At 34.3% G+C, this 20,957-nt stretch overlaps 1 protein-coding gene across 2 annotated transcripts in view; it reads left to right on the forward strand.

The window, feature by feature from the left end:
* The window catches only part of LOC144973553 (mitochondrial Rho GTPase 1-like), a 33,888-nt gene extending 14,589 nt beyond the window's left edge, over positions 1 to 19,299 (forward strand). Inside the window, exons 12-21 of one of the 2 annotated variants that reach the window (XM_078916118.1) lie at positions 171 to 291; positions 1,542 to 1,626; positions 3,646 to 3,791; positions 5,202 to 5,296; positions 7,318 to 7,409; positions 9,856 to 9,978; positions 11,504 to 11,629; positions 12,682 to 12,878; positions 14,122 to 14,190; positions 15,639 to 19,299. In XM_078916118.1, the coding sequence (XP_078772244.1) occupies positions 171 to 291; positions 1,542 to 1,626; positions 3,646 to 3,791; positions 5,202 to 5,296; positions 7,318 to 7,409; positions 9,856 to 9,978; positions 11,504 to 11,629; positions 12,682 to 12,878; positions 14,122 to 14,190; positions 15,639 to 15,789 (1,205 nt within the window). In that variant the 3' untranslated portion in view covers positions 15,790 to 19,299. The remainder of the gene's footprint in view (positions 1 to 170; positions 292 to 1,541; positions 1,627 to 3,645; positions 3,792 to 5,201; positions 5,297 to 7,317; positions 7,410 to 9,855; positions 9,979 to 11,503; positions 11,630 to 12,681; positions 12,879 to 14,121; positions 14,191 to 15,638) is intronic. The other variant, XM_078916117.1, reaches the window with a different exon arrangement.
* The last annotated feature ends 1,658 nt before the right edge of the window (positions 19,300 to 20,957 follow it).

The following is a 20,957-nucleotide window of genomic DNA, read 5'->3' on the forward strand; positions in this document are numbered from 1 at the left end:
ATGGCGGAATTTATACGTTTTTAGTTTGCACAGAATTTTAAAAAAATATTCTCTTTAAATTCAGATTTTATTTCCTTAAAATATTATACAGATTGCCTGTGTATGGCAGGTCTGGTCTAATCTTTTTTTTTTTTTTTTTTTAATTTGTTTTCTTATTTGATCTTGTGCAGGTTTCCTGTTTCTCCACACCTTGTTCATACAGAAGGGTCGTCATGAGACCACTTGGACCGTTTTACGAAAGTTTGGCTACGATGACAATTTACAACTGACTCATGACTATCTCTCACCTCCGTGAGTTCACTTTTATTTATATATTTTTTTTTAAATTATTATTATTGTTTGGTTTGTTTTGTATTTTTTTTTCTTTTGTCTTTATGTTTGCCCTCACTCATCCTGTTGTAAGCTTTAGGATTGCTTTATGTTATTTAGCAGATTTGGCTCTTTCTGTCAATCAAATCTGAACTTTAAAGTCTACATTCCAGCAAATTTGTTTCCAAGTTGATTTCAATCAATCTAAAATATTTTTTTAATTTTTGAAAGAAGGAGAAAAAAAAAAGGGAGGGGGGTGGAGAGGAGTGTGAAAAGTGCAAAACAGATTTTTTTCCTATAAGTTTTAAATTTTAAAAAATTGAATGCTGATTTTATTTATATGTATGTATTTAATTTAATATTTATTTGATATAATCTGTCTCTTTCATGGAGATTGAAAGTTGAAGGTTTTAATTGAATTGAAGTAATCGTCAACCAAGATAAAAGTTTTAAAAAATACTTTCTTTGGTAATTTTAATTTTAATTAAATTGATATGCCCGTTTATAGATAGTATGCGCTTGGCTAAGAAACTCACAACATTGCCATCATTGAAGTATATTTGACCAACACATAGAACTATGTGAGTGTAATCTTGACTGTTTATAGTCTGGTTAATACAGTTTAGTTAGAATTACTTATATAAACGGGGATGGCAAAAAGCAATAACAATGACCTGATTGACGTCAACTTCGTACTATCTAAATAGTCTCACTATGCTCGATACCTTTCGCAATGCTTTATTCCTATGGTTATCTCATTTTATATGCTTATAATACATAAATAATAATGGATTCATTTATCTGATTTTATATGCTTATAATACATAAATAATAATGGATTCATTTATCTGATTTTATATGCTTATAATACATAAATAATAATGGATTCATTTATCTGATTTTATATGCTTATAATACATAAATAATAATGGATTCATTTATCTGATTTTATATGCTTATAATACATAAATAATAATGGATTCATTTATCTGATTTTATATGCTTATAATACATAAATAATAATGGATTCATTTATCTGATTTTATATGCTTATAATACATAAATAATAATGGATTCATTTATCTGATTTTATATGCTTATAATACATAAATAATAATGGATTCATTTATCTGATTTTATATGCTTATAATACATAAATAATAATGGGTTCATTTATCTGATTTTATATGGTAATAATACATAAATAATAATGGATTCATTGTCAATTTCAGGCTGACTGTTGGTAGAGAATGCACAACAGAGTTGACAGTTCAGGGCTATGACTTTTTAACGAGGCTGTTCGACAAATATGACGAGGTGGGTTTTCTAGTGTTGTTTGGATATTTTAATAATAATAATAATATTAATAATAATCTTTCTTTATTGTCCAAATAGGCAATTATTGTTAGGTTACAGCTCTTGTAATAGGGGAAAAAAAAAGTAATTAAAATAGTAGTAATAATGATTATAATAATACTGATAGTAATGATGATAATAATAAAATAATAATAATCGTTATCGTCGAAATTGGCAATTATTGTTAGGTTACAGGGGGGGGGGGAGTAATTAAAAATGTAGTAATGATAATGGTCATAATACTGATAGTAATGATGATAATAATAAAATAATAATAATAATAATAATCTTTAGTGTCGAAATAGGCAATTATTGTTAGGTTACAGCTCTTGTAATAGGGGGGGAAAAGTAATTAAAAATGTAGTAATGATAATGGTAATAATACTGATAGTAATGATGATAATAATAAAATAATAATAATAATAATAATCTTTAGTGTCGAAATAGGCAATTATTGTTAGGTTACAGCTCTTGTAATAGGGGGGAAAAAGTAATTAAAAATGTAGTAATGATAATGGTAATAATACTGATAGTAATGATGATAATAATAAAATAATAATAATAATAATCTTTATTGTCGAAATAGGCAATTATTGTTAGGTTACAGCTCTTGTAATAGGGGGAAAAAAAGTAATTAAAATAGTAGTAATAATGATTATAATAATACTGATAGTAATGATGATAATAATAATAATAATAATCGTTATTGTCGAAATTGGCAATTATTGTTAGGTTACAGCTCTTGTAATAGGGGGGGAAAAGTAATTAAAAATGTAGTAATAATGATGATAATAATACTGATAGTAATGATGATAATAATAATAATAATAATCGTTATTGTCGAAATTGGCAATTATTGTTAGGTTACAGCTCTTGTAATAGGGGGGGGGGGGAGTAATTAAAATGTAGTAATAATGATGATAATAATACTGATAGTAATGATGATAATAATAAAATAAAATAAATTGTCCCTCAGCTTTGCCTACTTTTGCACTGTTTGGGTTCAATCAAATTTATTTAAACATTCAATGAATACCACTAAATGTTTTCAAGTGCAAAGGTGGTCTTAATCAAAATTAAATCAAATTATATTGGTTTGAAAATATAATTAATCATGAAAATACAATTATCAGCTCTATTTTGATATCATCAGTATAATTTACACTGAACATGACTCTTTGACTCCCCTAAAGAACCTTCCCACTCCTCCTCCTCCTCCTCCTCCTCCTCCTCCTCCTCCAACCTCCTTTTGAAACAGAATTTCAATTATCAGAGATGCTTGAGGTCTTCAATTATTTTTTTTGTTTTGTTTTTTTTTTTGTTTTTTTTTTGTTGACAAACAGTCTGTATTTAACTTGAAAAAGTGTGGACCAGGCACTCATATCAATAACGATGAGAAATACAGAGTATTGAAAGGTTGCCCGATGAAATCATTGAAAAGAAATATCACAGTGTCAGGTAGCAAATCCCAGGATCCAATTCATACGACACCTACCACTTTGCTGAGAGAGAGGTCAGCGAGCTTACGCACTAGCCTCTGTTTTCATCTGACATTTCTCATTCCCCATTCCCCTCCTCATTCTCATGTCTTTATCTCACTCAACCCTAACACCGACTATATTCATAGTTGACCCGGGTTCCTTTTACCCCATGCCTATTTATTACATTTTTACTGAGACAAATTATAGGCGAAATATCAGGGCTATTGTTTTTATTGTTTACAAGTTAATGATAGTTGAATAAAACTATCCATGTACACATGTACATGCTCATTTTAATACACATTGTTTTCCAATTTTGAAATGTAGCAACATGTCTAGAATTGAGTGAGTTAACTTGGTGATGTCTTTTCAGGGAACAAACAGTCACTTAGCGGAAATGTTCAGGCTTTGTTTGAACTACTAATATCTTTGTATTATGTGTGTTTATGTGAAAAATGTATTTAAAAAAATAAAGAATTGAATACTTTCTAATTCCCAGGACAACGATGGCTGCCTATCCCCTACAGAGTTACAGAACTTGTTCAACACATGTCCCCTGATGCCCTGGGGACCTGACGTCAACAACACAGTGTGTACCAATGGGGAAGGATGGGTCACCATAGAGGGGTATCTAGCCCAGTGGACGTGAGTGATAGATAGACTCTCAATATTTATTGAAGACATTTTATTTTAGTTATAATTTTTAAATTATTTTTTTTTTGAAGATCTTTTTGTTTTTGTTGAAGTTAATTCGATCCAATCCAAGGAAATGAACTGCCATGCATACTCAGAGCTGCCAACTTACCGCAAAAAATGCGGAATTGTACGCATTTTCAGCAATTGTACGCTTGTAAGCATTTCCCCCAAGATTGTACCCATTTTCAGTGTGCATATATATAGCTCTTCGTTGGATGTTGTGTTGCGCTGTTATTCATATTATAACTAGCCTATTGAGAAACCTTGGTGACCAAGTGGATATTCATATATTTTTTGTCCAATTATGATCTTCATGCTTGGAGGTAGAATTCTGAAAGGATTGGATTATAGTCTTGGGAACATTGTTGCTGCAATTGAGCTTGTGCGGTGTCGCTTTATGTAATTATACTTTCCTCTTACTTTCACAATGGTTAGTTTCCGTCGATTTCAGGATTGTACCCATTTTTATGAAATCTCCCCCATTTTGAGGTCCCATTGTCCACATTCTCAGCAGATGGGGTTGGCAGCTCTATATACTGCATACATGCCTATTTCATAAACAAAGTGTGGATTCTTTAGACAAACCACGTTTATTACATTCAAGTTAATATTTTGTTTCCCTCAAATAATCTGTTGGACGGATTTATCGTTTATCCCTACGTATATGATTTTGACAACCTTCTTAAAGCAATACTGCAGAACTTTTCTCAAGCAGGCCTCAAAATTTGTCGGCAATTTTGCTCCGCTTAAAAAAAAAAAAAAGATTTCATTTTGTTTCACAGCCTATTGAATTGGTAAAATTCTAAGAAAATATTCCAGGAAATGGGGATCTTTGCTCATGTTGTATTGAAAAAGCTTTGGCTTCAGGGGACGTTGTCCCCCCTGGACCCCTACAGGGCTCTGTCCTGGATCCAGACCCAAATGTCTTGTGGGGTTTCAGGCAATGTTTTCAGGGGGCAAATGCAGGCCTGCTCGAGGTGAAATTAAAAACTCTCGATCTCACTGTTTAATCTTCTGATTACTCCTCAATCCTCATCATCTTTCAGTGACTGTTAGAAAATTGTGCAACAAAATACTTTGGGAGCAGCACATTAGCTATTAATAATAAATAATATGTCCGTTGGAGTTCATTAAAAAAATTATCAATCCAGTTAGCAGCTCTGCAGGAAGAAATAATGTATTTGTATGCATCTGTGTCCTCTTGTATGGTTTAGTGAGTTTGATGTGGAAATTGGTTTGTCTTGTATGTTTTTCTCTTTTTGGGTTTGGGTTTTTTTTGTTCTTTTTTTGATGATATAGATTCATAGAAGTGACTTTTTAAAATAATATTAAAACCTCTCTCCCGTTTTTCATCTCCAGGCTCACCACACTTCTAGATGTTCAACGTGCAATAGAATTTTTAGCTTATTTAGGATACAACTATAAAAATGATACACAGCTGTCAGCCATTCATGGTGAGTTTTTGTTTATTGAATTGTTACAGTTGCAATTTCAAATTCGGCTTTTTATCCTCCCAACCATTTTTTTTGTCTGTTTCCTCTTTTATACATGATGTCTTTCAATAGGAGCTATGGTGGAGCCGCTGTAAAAGGGTTTCTTCTGTCCTCTTGTATACCCTGTTGTTTCTCAGTGCTTCCTCTTTTCCGCTTTTATGCGGATTTCCGCATTTTTAATGATCCGTGAAAAATCCGCACTCGTAAAAAACCAAGAGAAATATCCGCGGAAAATTTCAAGAAAAAATTTGCTGCAAAAATCATAATTGTGATGCCAAAGTGGCTCCAAATGGCTCTAATTGCATATCATTTTTTAAAATTTTCCGGGGGTGGGGGGGGGGGGGGGGCATGCCCCCGGACCCCCCTAGGTGGGCTTCTAAAAAAATCCTACTTTGTGACACTTTCTTGGAGGAAGCACTGGTTTCTGTCCTTCAAATTAAAACAAAAGTTCTCTTGGAATGAATCAAATTTGTCAGGGTGATGAGTGGGGTTCCTGACCTCCCATTATGGGCAGGGAGGTACTTACTGTGTCTGCTATCCCCCTATAATATATGTTTTCCAACTTGCTTTCTGTCTTTGTCTTGGAATGAGATTACTTGGTTTTGTCCTGGCCCTTGCTGAGAGGGAAACAGTCAAATATATAGTTTTGGGAGATGATTTTTTTTTCTTGTTATTCATCTCTCTGTAATGCATTGTATTATTTTGTTTACATATTATATATGATTTTTAAACATTTGAGTGTATTTTTCTTAGGTACCTGTGCTTGTGTCTGGATGAGACTTTTTAAGTACTTTCATCATGTGCTCTTGGAATCTACATCTGTTTCCTATTTGAACCAATTCCCCTTTGTCTTACATTTTCTTGGGTGCTTTAATTGTAATTCTCGAACTTTTTACTAGCCCATTTTCTTTCTTTTTACTGGCGCTGATATGACCTTAAGGTGTTGCAAGCGCTGTAAAACCCTTAAAAACAAACAAAAGTAAATCAAATTTGTTTTAGCAATGCTTGTATCCTCTTCTTTTAGGGAGGGCAGCCAGATATGATTGTTAATGTTTATATATTTTCTTTTATTGATTTATTTTTTTGTTTGTTGGGTGTGTCTCTATGGGAAATTCCATATTAGCATGTGTATGCCTCTGAATTATGAGGTTAATATAAGTCCATTAGAAATACAAACAGCAATTATTTTGTCAAGTGCTTGGTTTTCACGATTTCTGAAAAGCCCACCAAGAATCTCGTAGTCCAGAGTGCAGTGATCCTTGTTTTAGGAATGATTTCTGGGTGGGGTTCCTGACCTCCCATAGTGGGCAGGGAGTTACTTACTGTGTCTTCTATCCCCTTATTTCTATTTTCCAACTTGCTTTCTGTCTTTGTCTTGGAATGAGATTACTTGGTTTTGTCCTGGTCCTGGCCAGATGCCCTTGCTGAGAGGGAAACAGTCAAATGTATAGTTAAGTTTTGGGAGATGATATTTTTTTCCTTGTAAATCATCTCTCTGTTATGCATTGTATTATGTTTTCTTTATATTATATATGATTTGTAAAACATTTGAGTGCATTCCTTTCAGTGGGGACCTGTGCTTATGTCTGGGTGAGACTTTTAGGTGGCCTCAAACTAAGTACTTTGATAGTGCTCTTGGAATCTACATCTGTTTCTTATTTGAACCAATTCCCTTTGTCTTACCTTTTCTTGGGTGCTTTAATTATAATTCTAGAACTTTTTACTAACCCATATTCTTCTTTTTTACTGGCGGTGATATGACCTTAATGTGTTGCAAGCGCCGTAAAACCCTTAAAACAAAAACAAAAAACATAGGAATGATTTCATGTTTGAAAACACAATTTAAATTATCTACTCCGTCCTTCATTCAATTTGTCCTTACCTTTTATGTTTTATGCATCCTTTTTCTTAGTGCTATCACAATTAATGGCATTCATTACAAAATCTAATTCTTTTTTTTTCCCCCCAATTTTATTTGACAGTAACAAGGGAGAAGAAAGTTGATCTTGAAAAACGGCAAACTGCTCGTAATGTCTTTCGGTGTCATGTTTTAGGAGCCAAATCTGTAGGAAAGGTGAGAAATTTCTAAAAGTATTCATTGATTTTAGAATTCTTAGAAAGCACAACAGATGAACAGGATACAGGATGAATGACTCATTATTTACTCTTTATTTGCATCATTTTCTTCTGAAGAATGGATTTAGGTGAAAGTTGGAGGCACATCCTGATAGTAAAACTTGTGCGGCTATGTGGGCTAGTGATATGACACTCGCTTTCCGATCCGAAGGTCCTGGGTTCAAGCCTCACTCAGTGCATAGTTGAGTCCTTGGAAAAGGCTCTTTACTCACATTCTCTCACCACACTCAGGTGGTAAAATGAGTACGTGGCCGTTAACAGCGTTGTCTTTGTCTGACAAATTGTAATATCACCTAACAGGCGTCATGTCTCGTCCTACATGTTAAATGTTGCTGTTGACCATGGACCCCTTGTAAAGCGCTTTGAGCACATTTAGTGGATAAGAGCTCAATTTTTAAAATTTGTTTTTAAAATAAAACTGAAATTAAAACTCAGTTGCTTGCTTTCTAGTAACTTTAATAGTGTTGAATTGGGCATTTTAATTAACTAAAACATTAAAAAAATTTTTATATAGATATGCTAGTTTTTATTTCACATGTTGCTATTCTTCTATCTGCCTTGTCCTTGAATTTGACATGTTGCTATTCTTCTATCTGCCTTGTCCTTGAATTTGACATGTTGCTATTCTTCTATCTGCCTTGTCCTTGAATTTGACATGTTGCTATTCTTCTATCTGCCTTGTCCTTGAAGTTGACATGTTGCTATTCTTCTATCTGCCTTGTCCTTGAATTTGACATGTTGCTATTCTTCTATCTGCCTTGTCCTTGAATTTGACATGTTGCTATTCTTCTATCTGCCTTGTCCTTGAAGTTGACATGTTGCTATTCTTCTATCTGCCTTGTCCTTGAATTTGACATGTTGCAATTCTTCTATCTGCCTTGTCCTTGAACTAACATCAAATGTATTGATCGTATAGCTCCAATATTCCACACTTTTCTTCCGGACTCTGGGTGGGGTTCCTAACCTCCCATAGTGGGCAGGGAGGTGCATATGTGTCTTCTATCCCCTTATATCTGTTTTCCAACTTGCTATCTGTCTTTGCCTTGGAATGAGATTACTTGGTTTTGTCCTGGCCCTGGCCGGAGTCCTGTCTGGGATGGAAATAGTCAAATGCATAATTATTGTGTTGGGAGATGATATTTTTTTCCTCGTAAATCATCTCTCTGTTATGCATTGTATTATGTTTAGTTTGCATATTATATTATATGATTTGTAAACATTTGAGTGTATTCCTCTTAGTTGAGACCTGTGTTTGTGTGTGGATGAGACTTTTAGGTGATCTCAAACTAAGTACTTTGACGGTGTGCTCTTGGAATCTACATCTGTTCCCTATTTGAACCAATTCCCCTTTGCCTCACCTTTTCTTTGTGCTTTAATTGTAATTCTAGAACTTTTCACTATCCCATTTTCTTCCTTTTTACTGGCGCTGATATGACCTTAATGTGTTGCAAGCGCCGTAAAACCATTAAAAACAAAAACAAAACTTTCTTCCGGACTAAACAATATTTGACCCATACTCCAATTTTTCTAGATTTTATGTATTCTTTTACTATCAATAATGGTCTAGATGTTAGCTTAAAATGTTTTTTCATTAAATGTTTTCCTCTATTTATGGTGTTCATTTTATTTTATATATCAATATTTTTGTGGCCCACTCATATTTTTGATATTTACACAATTCTACATTTTTGCTGGCTTTTGTTTGTTTTTATTTCTTTTAAGTGAGATATGTTTCGAAACCCTTTTTAAGTGGTCACTATTCAAAGTTGTTATTTCTGGATCACCTTTTTTAAAACGGGAGATGGGAGTTTCTTCCAAATTATAATTGACCCAGTTTTCAATAAGCTAATAGTAGAGGTCAGTCATGTGACTTGGGATTACAAATCCAGTTATTGCTCTCTCACTCTCCGTGAAAAGGGTCAGGTATGATGTAAAGTGAGAGTAAAATCACATCTAACTTGAAGTGGATGACCTCCACCATAATAATAGACATAATAATGGCTATGTGGCCAAATGTGACTTTAAAAGCAACACAGTTTTCATGCGCACTGCAGAGGATCGTGATTCATGGAGACAGCTGACCGGCAACGTGCTCAAGAGCACAAGCCACGATAGATGATGATGTGGTCTCATGGTATGACACTTGCCTTCAGACAGGAAGTTCCAAGGTCGATTCCTGCTCTGATAGGTAGATAAATAGTTGAGTCTTTGGAAAAGGCTCTTTACTCACATGTTCTCACTGTACTTGGTGTAAAATGAGTACCTGGTCATTAACAGCATTGTCTCTGTTGGTAATTAATGTGTAAAGCGCTTTGAGCATGTTTAGTGGATATTGCGCTATATAAATGCTCTAGTGACAAATCTCTGACTAATTCTTTCCTCAGACTGCCTTCCTTCAAGGGTTGCTGCATCGGAACCTTCGGTATGTGGCCACCCTTAACCACCAACACCTGTCAAACTTTACCATCAACACGGTTCAAGTCTATGGACAAGACAAGTATTTAATGGTAGGTGATAGCAAAATTACAAAAGACACATCCCCTTCCTGCCCCTATGTCAACACCCCAATGAAACACTAGTAACACACCACTTGTTTGAATGTCAACCTCTTGAAGACCTGAGATGCACATTCCTCCCACCAAATCCAAGCATCAGTAACACACTTTATAGTCACCTGGAACAACTACAAAAGACGTCTAACTTCAATGTCATGGTACAAGACTGAAGGGCTAGAGCTCAGGTGGTCGTTGGTTCGGATAAGTAAGTAAGTAAGTAAATGGTAGGTGATAATTCGGACATCTGTGGTGTGATTAGGATTACCACTTAAGATGGATTTATGAGTCTTTGTCACAAACGGGTAAGTTTGTTATGTTTGGCTGATGTAAATGTTGCTGCTCGACGCTCGAAGAAATATATATTTATGTTTGGCTGAAAAGACAAGAGATGCTTATACTATTTTTAAGGGCAATGGAACTTCCAGGAGTCAGAACCATCAATGTTACTAGAGGGTAATTTCTTTATGTTTGACTCAAAAATTCTTTAAGATGATTGTATCATTGTTAACTACTTACTACTACTTAGGCCGCCCCTTGGGGCGCCCAACATGAGCCACAAGTCTTCGCCATTCTATCCTGTCCTCCATAAGCGTACGCAGCTCCCTGCGGGTGTTGTCCATTCCTATGTCATCTAGCAGACAGTCAAAGTATGTTTTATTCTGCCCTGCTTCTGGTTCTCTCAGATGGTTCCCATAGCACAAGACTGCTTGCAATCTCCTCCTTGTGTCTCCAGCAGTGCCCCGCATGTCTCAGTCTTCTCTTTTGTATCTTCGAGGTCACTGTAAAGTTCTTCATTTGACATGTGCTTTTTCCAGCTTACGTTGAAGATCATCCGCAGCATACGAGTGCTAAGGACAAGGGAAACAATAAATTTTTTATTGGTTTTCTAGATTGGGATATCACGAATGATCCAGAAATTGAATACCACAAGCCTTCCCTCTCGTAGCTTTTTACAGGAAAATAATATAATATGAAGTATGATGAGAATGGTGATGGTGTTATAGGGGAATGATGAAAGTGAAGGACTGTAACAGAAATATTAGGAAGGTTGTTGTTATGATGATGATGATATTGTTGTTGATGCCGATGATGGTGACGATGACTACGATGTTACTAGTGTGCATAATGAGTGTGAGTGTGTCTATGTCAACATATTGTATTTTATTAAATATGTAACCAAATGACAAATTGTCACTTTTTTTAGGACAATAAAGACATATTATTATTATTATTATTATTATTATTATTATTATTATTATTATTATTTATTATTATTATTATTATTATTATTATTATTATTATGATTATTATTATTATTATTACTATTATTATTATTTATTATTATTATTATTATTATTATTATTATTATTATTATTATTATTATTATTATTATTATTATTATTATTATTATTATTATTATTATTATTATTATTATTATTATTATTATTATTATTATTATTATTATTATTACTCCCAGCTCCACGAGGTTCACATGATGATGAGTGAGATGTTGACGCCCTCAGAGTTAGAATGTGACGTGGCCTGTCTGCTTTATGACGTCACCAATCCTAGAAGTTTTGAGTTTTGTGCCAGGATGTATTTGGTGAGATTGCAAATTCAAAGACACAAGCCTGCCTCTATCTCTCTCTCTATCTCTCTCTCTCTCTCTCTCTCTCTCTCTCTCTCTCTCTCTCTCTCTCTCTCTCTTTCTCTTTCTCTCTCTCTCTTCTCTCTCTCTCTCTCTCTCTCTATCTCTATCTCTCTCTTTCTCTCTCTCTCTCTCTCTCTCTCTCTCTCTCTCTAATAATAATAATAAATGGCATTTATATAGCGCTTTACCCCGTTGTCTGAGGCTCTAAGCGCTTGTACAGTGATATAAAACAAAACATATTACAGTGAGACAAGTGTAAAGGAAACGTGATACGAATTCAATTTAACAACAACAAAATATGAAAATAATATTGCAACATTATGACGTAAAAAGATAAAACTTTAAGCGAATCCGAGCATCTCACGTGTGATGGGAGAGAGTTCCAAAAATGGGGGGCCGAAAATTGAAAAGACTGTTCACCTATTTTACGCAATGGCTTAGGTTTGACAAGGATTGATTGGTCATTGCTTGACCTCAAGTTTCTATTGGGGACATATATGTTTAGAAGGTCTTTGATATAGGAGGGACTGTTCGTGCTCAGGGATTTGTAGACAACAGTACAAATCTTATAGGCAACTCTTTTTTCCACAGGAAGCCAATGTAACTCACGGAGAAGAAGAGTTGCTGACGGTTATTTTTTGTTATTGCGTACAATGAGCCTGGCTGCGTTATTTTGAGCAACCTAAAGTTTGCTAATTTTGTCTATCTATCTCTCTCTCTCTCCCTCTCTCTCTCTCTCTCTCTCTCTCTCTCTCTCTCTCTCTCTCTCTCTCTCTCTCTCTCTCTCTCTCTTCTTTCTCTATCTCTCTCTCTTTTCTTTCTCTATCTCTCTCTCTTTTCTTTCCTCGTCTCTATCTCTCTCTCTCTTCCCCCCCCCCCTTTCTCTCTTTCTCTTCCCCCCCCCCCTCCTTCTCTCTCTCCCCCTTTTTTTATTTTCATCTGTATCTTTATCATTGATATCAGGTTGAGATTAAAACATTTCATTCGTTTTTTTCGCTCTCCAGAAACATTTTATAGACTTGAAAATCCCCACACTAATCGTTGCCTCCAAGGCAGAATACCCCGAAGTCAGGCAAGACTATGAACTCACGCCCGCTCAATTCTGTAGTCGGTTTAAATTACCTCCCCCTCAGCGATTTACCTGCATCGACAAAATCAACCATGATGTCTACGTCAAGCTGGCAACAATGGCTGCATATCCGTAAGTTCCATCCGTCGGGTGGTTGGATGGGAGCTCCCTTGATCTATACCTATGATGTTCGAGGGTGTCGATCGATAGTGATGTCGTTCTTCTTCTCTTATAGCCTATCCTGCTTCTTGGTTTGTGATTGTATTTTGAAGGGATATTTTTTTCTGTAATTCTGCCTGTTTGTTCTTGGTTATTTATAATTGCTTATGATATCTTTAGGTTATGATTGATTTACATTGTACTATTTTGTTAGATTGCTTGTTTTTGTTCAGCGTCTCTCATATAACCTCAATTGTGTTGGAAGAGACCTAAAGCAACAAACAAACAAACAAAAGTTCCATCCGCTTCTTCTCCCCCCCCTTGATATTTGTTTTAATATAAAGACCTCTTTTTTTTTTTCAATTTTCTAACTTATTTAGATTTCAATGCACTGTTGTCATAGAATATGAATCATTGCTGATGGTTTTCCTCAGATCCGCGTAAATCCGCGATTTTTGAGTCAGAGGAGGAATTTCCTCTTTTTTTTTTTAAAGTTATATTTCCCTCGATCAAATGTACTGGCAGTGAGAGATTTGATGTGTGGTGGAACAAATAGGTGACAGTTTCCCACTCTCTAGAAGTTAGCTAGAGTATTGATGATAGTCTATCATCTCAATAGCTCTAAAAATGAGTGTTATGTGTGTGTGGGGAGGGGGGGGGGGGTGAATGCTGTAAAAATAATGGGGTTTAAAGGCAATCATTCGAAATTTTCCTCCCTTTTCAGTTTTTCACCATCAGCACTAATTTAATAAATAGATTTTTAATCTATTATCTACAGTCGTGCCAAACTATTACAGTGCTTTTCATGTATTTCAAGAAATCAACTTACTTAAACGTTTGTCAGAACCATCAATGTTAATCCCAAGTTTTTAAAAAATATTAGACTTCTTTATCAGGTAAATGAGCGTACCCATTTTTAAAAAAGATAGGAATCTGTGGTTTTTGTGTTTTTTTAATAGCTGATTTTTATCGTCTAAATTCTGAATTAGAATCATGCCCCAATGTCATGTGTCGAGTGGTTTACGAAGAAAAAAAGGAACATCAATTGTTTTTTTCTATCTCTTTATTTTTATTTTTTAATTAAAAAAATTTTTTTTTGGGCTAAATTTGGGATTTTTAACGCATGGGTCATGATAAGAGTTAAAATTATAAATAGAATCAATCTCTTGTTGTACTTAGAGAAACTTTTGATGAAATTGTCATTTGTACATTTCAGAAACTTGAAACGACTTGTCCACATGCTTCTGGTGCATCAACGACCCTTGTGGCTGGAGGACAGAATAAGGTATGGATATGAATTGCTTTTTTTTTTTTTTTAGCGAGCATTATTTACTCGAGCTTTGATATAGCGCCATTGTTAGGCAACATTGCAATTCTTTTCGGACAGAGACAAAGCTGTTGAGGGCCAAGGACTTAACTATGCACCTCTCAAAATGGGACTCGAACCCAGGACCTTCCGATATGGAGATGAGTATCATACCACTAGACGTTTAGTGGATGTTTTCATTATTTTTTCCCCAGGCATAATAATATTGATGATTTTAAGCTAGCTGTATATAATTACTATGGTACTCTTCCTATGTCTTTCCTTCTCACACTCTCATACTTGCCGAATCTTAAGAATTTTTCGTAATTTTACGAATTTTAGACAAATTTCATGGCCAAATACGAAATTTTATGGAAAATTACGAATTTTAAATTCTTAGTAATACTTAAATGATAATAAAAATAATAATAATAATAATAATAATAATAATAATAATAATAATAAAAAAGAAGAAGAAGAAAGAACAAAACAACACAACAACAACAACAACAAAACAACAAACAACTACTACTACTACTACTACTACTACTACTACTACTACTACTACTACTACTACTACTACTACTACTACTACTACTACTACTACTACTACTACTACTGGGCGGGGTTCCTGACCTCCCATAGTGAGCAGGGGGGGGGGAGGTACATACTGTGTCTTCTATCCCCTTATATCTGTTTTCCAACACCAACATGCTTTCCGTCTTTGTCTTGGAATGAGATTACTTGGTTTTGTCCTGGTCCTGGCCAGATCCCCTGGCTAAGAGGGAAACAGTCGAATGTATAGTTAGTTTTTGGAGATGATATTTTTTTCATTATAAATCATCTCTCTGTTATGCACTGTATTATGCTTTCTTTATATTATATATGATTTGTAAAACATTTGAGGGTGTTCCTCTTAGCGGGGACCTGTGCTTGTGTCTGGATGAGACTTTTAGTGACCTCAAACGAAGTACTTTGATAGAGTGCTTTTGGAATCTACACCTGTTTCTTATTTGAACCAATTCCCCTTTGTCTTCCCTTTTCTTGGATGCTTTATTGTAATTCTAGAACTTTTTACTATCCCATTTTCTTCCTTTTTACTGGCGCTGATATGACCTTAATGTGTTGCAAGCGCCGTAAAACCCTTAAAAACAAAACAAACTACTACTACTATTACTACTACTATAATAATGATGATAATAATAATTATAATAATAATAATAATAATAATATTGTGGTTGTTCATACACAATTTCAGAAATTACGAATTTCCTTGTCAAATTACTAAAAATTGACATGAACATTACTAAATTTGAAGTTTTCAATTTGGCAAGTCTGCACTCTTGCCTACTACTAGTCCTTGTTTAACATTAAACGATACGGTGAAAATATGAAATCATTGTTCCAATGTCATCTCAATTTTCCAGGCACATCACCAACCTGTTCCAGAACAATCCAAATGCTTACATCCACCTGGGAGTCGGGGCGGCCGTGGCAGCCTTGCTGGGACTGGCCGTCTACAAGTTTGTCACTCCTTCATCTTCCTCCAACACAATCACAACATTTCGCAGATTATAATCCGTTCTCAATACCGTATGACATTTGTTGTCCCTTTCGAGGATGGGAGGTTTGATTTTACACTAACCCGCCGTCAGTGTCAGAACTTGCTGTTGTCAGCAAGGGAGCAGTAACAGCAATGCAAATTATATATATATATATATATATATATATATATATATATATATATATATATATATATATATATATATATATATATATATATATATATATATACATATATATATATATCTTCAAAGGGTGTCATGGCTCTCATGATGAAAATGGGCAAGTATTCACTTATAGTCATGGAAGTAAAAGAAACCTGCAGTTGAAGGGTTAGCATTACTCAGAGGATTGTCGCAAAAAGGAGCTCAAAATATACTTGTTGATAGCAATAGATATTTGTGACAGACACTTCCTGTCTATTATTTATTTTGTAGTCAACAAGACTTCACAGTGTTCCAAAAGCGATCTTTTAGTTCAGCCCTTTTAGTTCAGCCCGCTTTACCCCTGCTCTCACAATGCATACTGTCACGCTTCACCGATTTCTGGTATTCAGTCAGAGCCCTTTGTGGCTATTGAAATTATCAACCTTTGTTATGGTTTTTAAAACTGTTTTTAACTATTTTAAAAATGTTATTTATAAATACAAAGTGATTACTTAGAAAAAGGAGAAGATGATTTTTATTCTGATATAATTTTATTAATAATAAGATGTATATAATTTTCACACTAAGCATTAACTTTCAGAGTATTTTTGAAAAAAAATTCACTCACACATGCATAATAAACTCTTAATTATCTAAAAATTTAAACGACCAAAGTGAAAAAAAAATTCACTAATTAAAAGTCAAAGACTATTTCTAATTACTCACAAAATTTCACATGTGCCGGAAATTTGGTTATTTTACTATTCCGTCTGATATTTGAACCGTCCCATTCAACATTCGACATCCTTGAGGATTCAATATGCAATCTCTCTTGTATTACAACTCCAGATTACAGAATAGAGTTAGAATGCCATCAAACATACTTTAATATTATATATTCACTTTCTTTAAAAAGCAGATACCCAGCACTTTAACTGTGTTTACAAAAATTGAATTCAGTTTATTTTAAAAGTCATTGTGAAAACTAGTAGAGTCTATTAATACGTCCACACCCATTTATAAATTTGATATTAAGTAAAATGGGTATTGAGTAATTTGCGTGTCAATGCATGTGTGTGTTTATACTTGTGTATGTGTATGTGTGTGTGTGTTTGTGTTAGAGATAGGGAGTTGCTAGTGTGTGTTGGTATGTGTATGGATCTGTTTAGGTATGAGAAAGAACAAAAAGATTTGTGGTGGAGAATGTAGCTATTGAACGGAGGATAGTTGGAGGGAGAAAGGGATAGAAGAAAAAAGGGGGAGGGGATTGAGAAAGCAACATATAACTCAAAATATACAAATAACAGCTCTATTTTTAGAGGAAGTTTAACCACGTAATATGTCAAATATTTTAAGATGTTTAAGTATTATTTTGTTTGATTCATCAAATTTCCATTTCTCTCGACCTTTCTTTTTTTGGGGGGCACATACGACATGATATCAGGAGAAACCTACAGGAGGTTACTTTTTATTATTGTTTGTAATTGAGATTATTATGTTCTCATTGATTGTGTTCTCTTTTCAATTTTTGAAATTGTTGAATGTAACAATTCACCTCCTTGTTCTCCTAAAAGACCTAGACCAAAAGTATATTTCTTCATAAAAGGTATACAATGGGTTTCCAATATGTGGTGTTTTGGGAAAGTAATTACGGTATATTGTCATATATTTCTCTATCTTGCTATTAACACTTTCTATTACTGTCTCTGTGACTGGTTTTGTGTGAGAAATTAGTGAATGTATTTCAGAATAAGCTCCATTTATTTCATCAAAACATTTTTTTATAGTTTCAGCTTTATCTCTGATTAATTTTGTTTGTATACATGTATGTTTTAGAAACGACATTTTCAGTGAGTTTTTTTTGTAAACGTCTTGTGTGTAATATCTATGGCAATGATTTCCTATGAAGCTACGACTATGACATACTTGAGATATGATTGTGTTTGTTTTTAATATATCATCAAGAGAACTACAGACTGGCCCACATCGTTCTGACAGTTTCTCTTTATGAACTAAGGCTATTTTTTCTTCTGTGATTGGGATCTTAGTTTCCCATTCTTTTTTTCTCTTGAGGCACATCAGTGAGCAATTCACAGGTCTTGTAAGATTCTACAACTGCTAGTACTCTTATATGTTTTCATGTCTCCCATTTTCTTTTCACATTTATAGCATATAACTTCTGAATGTTTATTTTTAAGGTCCGTTCCAATATCAATGTCAAAGAACAGTTTGATTTCATTTTTGAAGTCTTTACAAAAAATGTTTTTCCTGTTTTTAGCCTTTTCTTTAACTGTTAGTGCACCTTTAGCACATAAACAACATAGTGAATTGAGATCTTTAAGTGTATCTCAAGTGTATGTTCCCTTTTTACCTGATAGGTGAAACCAAAAAAATCATAAAAAATAAACTACGCTTCGCGCACTAACCGAACTTTCACACCAAAAAGACAATAAAATTTAAAAACTTATAAATTATCAACAAAGGAAATCTATCGTTTGGTTAATGAGATATCACTAATTATATTTAAGAAATCACTTTTCAAAATTCTATTATGTACATACTTTTATAACGCAAGTTACAACATAACCAATAAACTTATTTTCATGAAAATTTCACAATGATGTGCAGCAAAGGAGGGTAAATGATATTCAACTAAAAAATATATTGTTATATTCAATTATCAGGGTGAAAAAATGTTTGAATTAACACAAAAAAACGGAAGATAGGGATCAGTATGGAATGCACCTAGGATAAAGATTACCTGCTGTGAAATCACTGACTTCACGGTTCAGTGACTCAGACTAAAAGATCACTGAGAAGCAATTTGGAACACTGTGACTTATGGAAATGGATTTTGGAAAGTCTACATTGTGACATTTCATTGAAATTCAATTTGAGGAGAGAGAGATGGCCAAAATGTTGTTTCTTGAACTGCACACGATTCAAATTTCTCAATTCCGATCATTTTGACAGTAAAATCAATTTCCACCGTTTGGGTCACCTAGAAATAAATAATACTGCAATAAGGTTGCTGGTCGTATTGTTTGGGGGATAGGATGCTAGTCAGTCGCAAAGTAATTTCTGTCATATCTTGTTGACCCAGCTACCCTCATAAAAGTTTTGTGGACAGAGGGATCGGGTGAAGGAAAATGTCTTTGCTGCGTACCGGATTGATTCTCGGTCCCTTTGCTTGTGAGGCAAACCGTGGCCTTCGTAAAGTTATGGCCTGACACTGACCAAAAAATGACGTCAAAATGCCAGTCTTTTGCCACAAAAGAAAACAAATCGTGAGTTGTATTCAATAGTACAACCAATGAAATAACTTGTTTCCATGAGCTCTACTAACGACAACTCACTAGGCGGTGAAAAAAAAAACAAATAATGACGTCAAACTGCCAGTCCTTTTGGATTTCAGTATCAGGCTTTAATATAACGATGGCTACGGGCAAACCCTCTCTCCCAGTGAACCTTTGTTGATGTAGATGAAATTTCAAGCCATTTTCAATGATTGCCACAAAACGAAGGGATCTCCAAAACTTTTTTTTTTTTTTAACTGAATTTTTTTCAGATGAAGAGAAAAATGTTTATTCCAAGAGAGGTCAAATTAGGCCAGTGTGTATTATTTTGTAGTATGAAGTTTAAACCCTGTTACCAAATTCATTACAGTTTTGCTCTGAAATTGGTATTTTCAATTCCAGCTTCTGGTTATACTTATACATATGCAAACATTCTTGATAACAGTTTTGGACAGTTTGACAGAAGCTTTGAACTGATAATTCCTCATAAAGTTAACTTTTGAAAGGTTTTTTTGAATGCTTGTCTGAAATTGAGTAAACAATGAAGGGAGGAGCACGCATTGGATAAGTTATATATCAATAATGAAATAATAATTTAATGTTGAAAGAAAGAAAAAGAATCGTTCAGAGAGAGGTGATATGATTTTTTTTTCTTTTTCTTTTTCTAGGCTCTACAATTCTCACTTCTTTTTTTTTTTCTGATATTTGGGATGATTTTCACTGATAAACACTGACTTTCCCAATGAAAATGGCGTACATCGCATATGGTATAACGTTTTTGTTCACCTCACAATTCTAACCATTTTGTAGCGATAGACCTTAATGCACCTACTAGAAAAGTAGACAGGACTAAGTTGGAGCTGGATGTGAGACAAATCTGAAAATGTTCCCATGATCACCCAAGCCACTGTGAATGTTTTTTGGCTGATGACGTGGCTGTATCTATTTTCAACACGTTATGGATCGGAAAGGTGAGCTTTCACATGGAAGCTAAAACGTTATAAATGGCTTTAACTTTTTTATTGGCAGGAGTGGGTGGAGGAGGAGAAGGAGGGGATAAAGAAATAAAGGAACTGAACAGAAAGGATATCTAACTGTTGTAGATAGTGTTCTAAAAAATTTAACTGAACTCGTTAAAAAGATAAGATTTATTTATATTTGTATAATTTATGGTGTTGGGATAAACGAAACAAGCCAGATGTCTTATTTGGCTCTTTTAGTTGAGACAAGTCATCGAATTTGTCAATGCATTGGTAGATTTTGTTTTTTAAAAAGTGTCATAGAACTACCCTACACTGAGAGCTGTCATTGTTGTCTGTGAGAGAAGGGGAGGGGGGGGGGGGGAGAGGACGGGTATTGTAGTTGTTTGTTCTAACATTGTTTTTTTTTTTCATTTCAAAACCATTGAATTGGATTCGTCTATTAGATAACTTGATGTGTTTAGAGTTTGTAATCGACATCATTGTGATATTAAACTGATTGCATTTTACAAATCATACAGTTAACCCTCAAAGTATTTGTTTCACAACAAATCCTTCCTTGTGACTGCAACCAGGTTGTGGAATTCCCTTTCTTATAATACTAAGAAGAGTGAAAATTTAGAAGCCTTTAAAAAGAAATTGAAAACCGAATTATTTAGAAGAGCGTTTCTCGACAATTAATGTGCTTTATGTTTTCGGAGTGACTATTCGTCAGTACTGACCCCCAGACGCTAGCATCTGGGGGTCAGTACTGACGAACA

Source organism: Berghia stephanieae, chromosome 5 (assembly GCF_034508935.2).
Source record: "Berghia stephanieae isolate SIO BIC M18660-M18661 chromosome 5, UCSD_Bste_1.3, whole genome shotgun sequence".
Classification (NCBI taxonomy): Eukaryota; Metazoa; Mollusca; class Gastropoda; order Nudibranchia; family Aeolidiidae; genus Berghia; species Berghia stephanieae.